Consider the following 8,672-nt stretch of genomic DNA (forward strand, 5'->3'; position numbering starts at 1 on the left):
GATTAATCGATTATTAAATTAGTCATCTATTATTTTAATAATCGATTAGTCATCGACTAATCGTGGCAGCCCTACATCCAACTTGTACCGTGTGAATGCAGCATTCTATTCCTGCCTGTTTCCGCTTCTTCTAGACAGTCCTCAAATCTACTTATGTTTCTGAAGTCATTCCCACATCTGGTAATATCTGGACATTTTGTAAAATGCAAACAAAATTATTTGGTAAATGTTTGTATATAGAAGCCAACAAAAAAGCAGCTGGAAAGGACCAAAATAGCTGAATATGCAGATTTGTGCACAAAGTGCCCGATTATACACATCTGTAAAAAGATCTATGGTACATATTAAACTAAGCTAATGTTACAATTTAAATAAACTAATGCTGTCGTTTTTGATGTTTTTTTTGTATTATTTCAGTACTTGTGTACACCAGATATGTCACATTCACAACAGCACCTTGTATAAAATGCATTGAACAGCAGTTCTGCAGGAACGACAGTTTATTAGCTAGAATGACTGAACTTTCTTGTTTTGTGTTGAGAGTTTGTCAACATCTTGTAAAATGAAGTCTAGCTCAATACTTATCTTTGCAGACAGTTTATCGAGCAAAATAAGATTTTATTTTAATTACAGGTTATGTGAAAGTGGCTTCAATTCAAATACAGTCAGCAACAAAAATAAATCTAAGTTAGTGTCCAGCAATAAAAAAACAAGAGGTTTGGGAAACTTGTAGGAGTTTTACGACCTGAAAAGTGGTTGTTTTCTTAGATAATGAATGAATATGACTCCAAATAGCCATAATTACTCTTACTTTATTAATTTTCCACAGGTCCATTCCGATTACTCCTTCACAATTTGTGGTATAGGTAAGTTTCTTTGTTTTGCTAACACATATATAGATATCTGGGTGAACTTGCATGTGACTTTTTATTTCTAAATGTGTTTTTGTTTGTAAAGTAAAAAATAAAAAATAAACAAATGTTTAGTACCCTGCTGATACTATAATCAATAGTAGCTGTATATGTCATACAGCATTGCTTTCTTTCTTAACCCTGCCAGAAACATTTAGGGAAACCTAATCTGAGAAGCAATAAATTATAAAACTAATGGATACTCTAGAATGTTAAAAGGGAGTTTTTCTTTCCCACTTTCACCAATGTGCTGCTCAGGATGCGAGACTGAGATGAAGTGATGATTCAATGCAATCTGCTGGCTTTTGTACATTGCCCTGATATGACTTGTTGTGAATYGGCACTATATAAATAAACAGAATTATCCTGAAGTGATTAATTGGAGCAATTTTGTGAAGCAATTGTGTTGTACTTGAGCTAAATGACAAATAAAGCTTTGTTCATTGATTCAATTGATTATGTTGAAGTGGGCCATGAACCAGTGTGTACTTTAAATATATATTTTTTATATATAAAGCTTTATAATAAAACTAAATGTGTTACTCAAGCATTTATTGTTCAATTTTATTGTTATTTTTAGGCTTTATAAACCCTAACAACTTGTTAAAACTCCTTTTGATATGATCCAAATAATCAAAAAGTGACAGAACATTAGTTTTGTCCCTTTTCTTTAAATCTGTGTTCCGTCTGCTTCAGCTTTCAGTTTATTATTATTTTTAACGTGTCTATTTTTAAAATGTGTTCTCGTGTGCCTCAGCCCCTCCAGCTCGTCTCTGCCTCTTGGTCTCGTTCGGCTGGCAAACAAGCAGATCAGCTGGCAGTTGGTTCTTTCAAGGTACAACAMAMACAAACAAACAAACAAACAAACAAACACACACGCGCGCGTTCTGTTTAATTAAGACCTGAACTTGGCTGCTTTGTTGCTGACATATACAAACCCTCTTCCTCTTTCCCCTTGTTGAGTCTCATCCAATCATTTATCTTTGTTTTAACTGACAAACCAAGCAGAAAAGCCATATTTCTATCTTCTGGTGTTAATTCAACCAAAGCAGGATCAAATGATGCTGGATGCAGCTGTTAATTCGATCTGCTCTTACATCTTTCTCCTTCTGGTAATTTCCTCAGAGCCTCCCTTTGCTCTGTTGTCTTGCTTTAAAGACGTTTTTGTTCTTTGTGTTTTCCAGGGAATCCGTCATCTTTTTGCAATTTTTCCATCATCAATCAGTTTTTTTTTCATCTCGTTTTCATTTCATGYAACATTTAATGTAAACTTTTAAAGTAATTCATGTCGCCCGCCACCTTTTGTGCCAGAGTTTTAAACTAAGCTCGTATTCTGATGAAAGGGACAGAGTTATAACTTTTCGAGTCAAACCTAGAAAATAACATGTTGATTCATTCAGTTATGTAAGATCTTGCAAGGCAAGATTGTGCTCAGATTGTTAAGGACGACTCTCACTTACTTCCATGTGAAACTTTAACTTCGTAYCGGTAAATTTGACTGTTGTAGTAATTTTTGTGTTTGTTAATGCCGATTAGCTGTGGCGGCAATCCTAAATTGGTCCGACTTCAAAAGCTGAACATTTGTAGACAGAAACAAGCATAAAAATGATCACTTTTGGGATGGGGTGATAATGACATCTGTGCACCCCTTTGCATTAACCTCCCTGTCCTCCTGCTGTCATTTGTTTTTTCTTCCTCCTCCTTATTCCTGACTGTTCTCTTTGTTTTCCTCCACAGTAACGGCAAACTGCTGGCAGTGGTTCAAGACCAATATGTGGAAATTAGGTAATTACGGAACTGTCCTGGCTTTTGAGGCAGTGTGTGAAACTGATGGGGCCTTTTTAATTAATGAGGTGATTTATCACATTTCTTGTAAGAACACTTCCAGTTTCAGCTCACATCTGAGCCAAACGGAACCACTGTGTTAAAGCAGAGCACAGTTTTAGAGGGTGTTGTGTGGGTGGGGGGTATTATGCCGAGTCAACATTTTTGAGCTTTATATCATGTTATAATGTCATGCCCTCATCAAAAACATACCCAGAGTGTTGCTTTGACTCATTCATGCATATTTGAGAAATCTTTGAATCTCCTGTGGTAGCCATTTGATACAAAGCACCGCCTATTTACCCAAAGCTCCTCCCTGGAGCTCAGTTCCCAGCCAAGCTCCTGCCTCACAGATTTCCACCAGACTAGCAAAACATATCTTAAAAAAGGTGGATGTTCATTGAAAAACATAGCTTTATAACGATATAGACGCTTAGTTTCTTTGAAAAAAAAAAGTAGCTTAACATTGACGTATATGAATGAGAGTATGACTGGGAGATATATTACCAAGCTGAAACATCTTGTAAGAGCATCTGTACTCACTCCTGTTCTTCAGAAAATGTACGTTCCGCATCCAATGTGGATTCTAGGCTCAACTGTATCCTGAGTTGCTCTTTTCCAAAACCAATATTATATAATGTTACTTCTTTTAAATTTTTTTACAACAAAAAGCTATGCTCCTGTGAAAGGTTGTAAACGGCATGAAATGCTGTGAAGATGTCCTGAAGTGGGAGTGTCTGAAATGGTAGTAGGTTCTTAAAAAGAGACAGAGGCCAATTTCATGGCATTTATATAGGCAAAGTCCAATTAATTTTTGATATATACAGCATTTTCACAACGATTGAAGGTAACATAGTTACTCACTGTGCTACAGAATTGAACTGTGTGCTTGGAAAATACATAATCCCCCCCAACAGAATCACTCAGAACATTTGAATCAGTTCATTACACTTTTATTGCACCTGTTCAGGTTATTGAAAGGAAAAATCAAATGCTAACTGGAGTCATTTTTTATGTGTGTGATAAAGAAAAAAACAACCAGTGCGTGTAATTTCCCCTTGAAACCAAAAGAAAAAAAAATCCCCTTTAGTGATGAGCTCTGTTGACACAATGCAACACATCAATTGAGCCGAATCAATATTAAAATCAATACAGCTGAACTGGGTATATATAGAGTATTAATATCTCCGGAGGCTATCAGGAGTCTCATTCATTTTGGTTTTGAAGTTTTTGCTCCTCTTGACCTTTTGTGTAATTTGAATTGGATCGATGTGTACAACCTGGGCATGCTCCTGCTGTATTTAGAGGTCAGAGCCATGTTTGACCTCAGTTGGGTCTCTGCTTGATTCTTAGGGCTTAGCTCGGTTCCTTTTAGTCACCGTCAGATACTCGGAGTTTTCCAACATTTCTTAGTGACATTAGATGAGTTGTGTAGGTGATAAGTTTTCAGTGTGTGACCTTTTAAAGTTTGTGTGAATGTTGCTCACTCTCCTTTCATCTATTGGATCTATTAAGATATGTTAGCGTGGAGGGTATCAGTGGCCGTCGTAACTCACTTTATTCCAGGTCATGTAAGGATAAGTGTATTCATGTCCTTGTTTCTTTGTTTTTTTAATATGTGAATGTATTTTCTCCTCAGGTCTGTGAGAGATGACTTTGGCTCAGTCATTGTGAAATGTCAAGGTAAAAAAAAACCTCTACTCTTATTTTATCGTTACCATTGTAATATATAATAAATATAGCTAAAAAATTCAAGATTCATAAGTTGTATTTTTGGCATACCTTTACTGCTTTCATTCCAACGCTCAAAAATAATCCTACATAACAAGATTATGATGAAAATAAGATTTTGGTAAAATTTTATATTATTATAAGTAGGGGTGTCCCGATACCATTTTTTTCAAGACTGAGTACAAGTTTGAGTACTTCAGTTTAGGTACTCACCGATACCGATACCAAGAAGCAGGGTTCGTGTGGATTATCTGTTCAACTTGTTGAATATTAAACAGAATGAAAATGAAATGCAATTATCATGCAAAAGTTGCTGGGTAAATATTATGTTTGACAATAAAAAGGTAGTGCAAACTCTGACAAGTACATAAGTTGGTATATTTATCACACCATAACTTTTGAAACCATTTATTTAATTCAAACAGGGCTCATTTTTATAAGGCCACACTCCCTCTGAATGTATTAACAATATAAATACTGCAAAACAAATGCTGTTGCATACATTAAAAAACAAAATAAGTTATTTTTTATACATTTTCTTCAACATGCAACTACCAAATTTAAATGAAAATGTAAACTATAACGTAAATTTTAGCAGCACATCTATAGAAGTTTACTCTGCTTCAGTCTTAAACTGTTAAAAAATGACTAATGGTAATAAAGTGCAGTAAATTTCAGTTCAAACTTAAAAGGAACAACTAAAACAAAATCTCAGAAGAACCAGAGGGAAAAATAAAATGCTTTTACAACAAAGTTCCTTCCATATTCTGCTTATGTCTTAGTTTGTTCTACAAGAAAGAAAAAATAGCATTGAAATTACTGCAACAACTGCTGCATACAGTGCTGTTTATGAAGGCTACTGCTAGCAGCAGCAAACTCTTTGAATTCTTTGTCATGTCTTGTCCTCAAATGTTTAATCAAATTGCTGCTGTTAAAACATCCAACTTTCGCTCCTCCTCTTGACAGYTTAGCAGAGCACAGCAGACAGTCTGCTTGTTTGGTGTCCTCCGTGCCGATCTTAATCTCCAAACTGCCGATATGTTACTTCTTCTTCTAATCGTTCTTCTTCTGTTATTCGGGGGTGCGGTCGGAAATAACGTGTCAGTGCATTAGCGCCACCCCCTGGTATGGATTGTTGTTTACCCTTTGTGCTGCAGCGCAGCACAGGRGGGGACAAAAGCGGTATCGGTTAAGAGTATCGGCCGGCTTTTACGAGTACGAGTATGAGTACTTGATGCTGGTATCGGACCACCCCTAATTATAAGTAACACGCAAAATCAGAGCCGGCCCAAGGCAAGATTTTACATGGGGCCTCTTGTGCAATTTTCTAAATCTCTCTGCCAATTTACATACATTTACTTACCAAATTAAATAGTTTTAACTTTCATATTAATATTTTTCTTTTAAGATTGTCCAATTAAAGTAGTTAACAATAGAAGAAAATTACTCCTGGTAAGATCAACTCAAAACTGCATTTTCCAGCCATTTGAAGAGCATTTTATTAAATTCTTGTGTTTAATAAAACAACATATAATCAGTATTTTAGGAAGGTAGCGCACTGAAAACCAGACTTTAACCTGAACTTTATCTGAGATCATAACTGAAGCTCCCATTATCCTTATTTTGTTTTCTATTTACACAATGAGCACCAGTACTCTGTTTTGACAGCATCATATGATAYTTTTATCACGAAACATCCTCTGCACCATATAACACCTCATGTAGTAACAAAGCACGATAAGTTACCTTCATAAACTTGAGTAAMCAGTGATTAGTCTACAGACTAWTTCAACTATACTCTGATAAAAAGTTATGAATTACCTTTTTTCGTCCCCCCMATTTGTGGATTCCCYTTAGATAGTCGGTGCCCTTAGAGTTTGCCTTTGCTGCCTATGGCCTTGCCCAGGTTGTAGCAACGTTCACCAAAACTGTTACGRATACATATTAAATAGGTTATCCCGTCAAAAAAGCCTACGTACAGTTAAATACTGCTTTTATGTTAACACTGTCATTAGCAAATTGAATAACTGTGGGAATCCTAATTGACCTAAAACAGTATTTCATGTCTGATGGTTACAAAAGGAGGTTGTCTTTACAGTGTCTGTAAGAAAACATGTTTTCTACTGTATTACAAACTGATTATTTTTAATGGATGGATTTTTGATTACTTATTTTTGACACATTTATATAACAATAATTGTACCCCAAAACAGAGCAGAAACAAGAGGGGAAGTAGTTAGAGCATTTTTCAGTTCCTTTGCTCATGGCTGACCTCTCTAACAGGTTTCATGAAGTTTAGCCCATAATAGTTTTATGTGTGTGTCTGACTCAAAACTTTCATCTGAAAGGAACACAGCAGGTGCTTTGGAACGGTTGCACAATGAAAGCTTTTCTGTTTTTTGCCAACTTGTTTCCGTACTCCGTGTCTTCTTTTATTTATTTTTTGATTTCAGTGTATTTTTTTGATATCTTTTGTCCTCTCTTTCTCTCATCCCTTCAGTCTTGGCCTCTGTATTGGTTCTGCTCTGGCAAGCTATCATTGTGAGCCGTTGTTCTTAATGGTTCATAGCATGGATAACGGTAGCCCCTGGGCCTGTGTACACCATAGCTTCCCTCCCTCCTTTTTTTCTTTTCTTTTTCCATTTCATTTCTCTTTTTCATTTTTCTCATACTTCATTTCATTTCACGGAGATTTGTCCTAATGGATTTCACTGTGATCCTGCCTTTAATGGCATTCTTCTTTTAATGGATGAGGGTGCGTGGGTGCGTATGTTCCTCTGTGTGTTCATCTACACCTATGTATCACTCTGAACCCGCCCCCTCCCCACCTTCCCCCCCCCTACTGCCTCTGTTACAGTACAGTTGTCCCCCCCTCCCCTCCCCCCCTCCTGTGCATAATTCATGTGTTGAGATCTGATAAATGCTTCTGCAAGGCGGTTTCTGTTGGGTCATTGGGTGTGATTCTTCCAAACTTCCTCCTCCGGTATCTGCAAGAACGGGGGGAAAGACTGAAACATCTAATTTTCTAGCTCCCCAAAAAAGCCATCTATGTGGAAATGGAGCCCTCTGAGCTGCGAAACAACTTACTGTCTATGATTCATAATGGGAGATCAGATAGCAAGTGAGCCACTGTGGGTGAAATGAGAAAAAAAAAATTTAAAGGGGCAATTTGAGTCTTATGAAGTGCGATCCTGTGGAAAGGTTGTGAACAATCAATTTTTTACCTGTTGCAGATAGCTCTACGAATGATTTCAGTTTGAAGAGACMATTTAATTCTGACTGGACTGATGAGCTAASAGCTAGTCCAACTGGGACTATGACAACCACAACCTTGAATATTTTACTGCTGCTTCTGTGAACACTATCTCACATATATTTACATAAATTTACATCACCATTAGGGTTGGGCAAAATTGCATCGTGTGCAATTAGTTGTCAGAAAAACTATCAACAATTAAAACACAGGTTATATGCAAGTACAATTGTCATCTGTTAATTATTATAGGCTAAATGCCACAACTAATCATGATATCATCCAAACCTAATCATCATCTTATCATATTATATCTTTGGCATAAAAGGTGGAAGCTAAAAGGCTTTGTTTTGAAGAATTATTGGTGCATAAACTTGCTTTGGTAATAACTGCTGTAACATTTGTATATTTGTATGAATGCTTATATAACGTTTCAATAATTTTTGTATATGAAAATGTTCAGCACCTTCAGAACATTTAGGCAATGACTTTTGGTATTTCAGGAATTTATACGTTTTGACGTATTTTGCTTTTTCTGCCAGTTTTCTTTTCCTCATTRAAAATGAATGGAGCCATCTTCAACATTCTTAAACTCCTTCAAAATTTTAATAGATCTTTACTTTTTACCTTTTGTTCTGGTTCTGCTTTACTTTAGATTGTGTTAATTTAATCCTCCTTAGTATTCTTTTTAGTTGATTCTGCTTTTTTTCTTCTTTTTAGCTATCATCMTGACCTTTTCTGCTATTCTTCTGCTAATTTAAACTTTTTTGACCTTCTTTCTAATTATAATTTTTTTTTGGCTTAGGCTGCTTTCTGCTAATTTSAGCTTTTTTCTGTGTTTTTATCAACGTTTCAGCTAACTTAAGCATTTTTTTCCAGCTAAATTCACCTTTTTGTGATAATTTCTGCTTCGTACTGCATTATTCAGCAAACATACACTTTCTGTTTCTTTG

General features: G+C 35.9%; 1 protein-coding gene across 1 annotated transcript in view; it reads left to right on the forward strand.

Annotated features, from left to right (window-relative positions):
• The window catches only part of nbas (NBAS subunit of NRZ tethering complex), a gene marked incomplete in the record, with an annotated part of 224,076 nt that overhangs the window by 1,250 nt on the left and 214,154 nt on the right, over window positions 1-8,672 (forward strand). Inside the window, 4 exon segments of the mRNA XM_014011983.1 lie at window positions 830-866; window positions 1,669-1,746; window positions 2,649-2,696; window positions 4,375-4,418. Of these exon segments, the coding sequence (XP_013867437.1) occupies window positions 830-866; window positions 1,669-1,746; window positions 2,649-2,696; window positions 4,375-4,418 (207 nt within the window).

The sequence above is a fragment of the Austrofundulus limnaeus genome, unplaced genomic scaffold (genome assembly GCF_001266775.1).
Source record: "Austrofundulus limnaeus strain Quisiro unplaced genomic scaffold, Austrofundulus_limnaeus-1.0 Scaffold86, whole genome shotgun sequence".
Classification (NCBI taxonomy): Eukaryota; Metazoa; Chordata; class Actinopteri; order Cyprinodontiformes; family Rivulidae; genus Austrofundulus; species Austrofundulus limnaeus.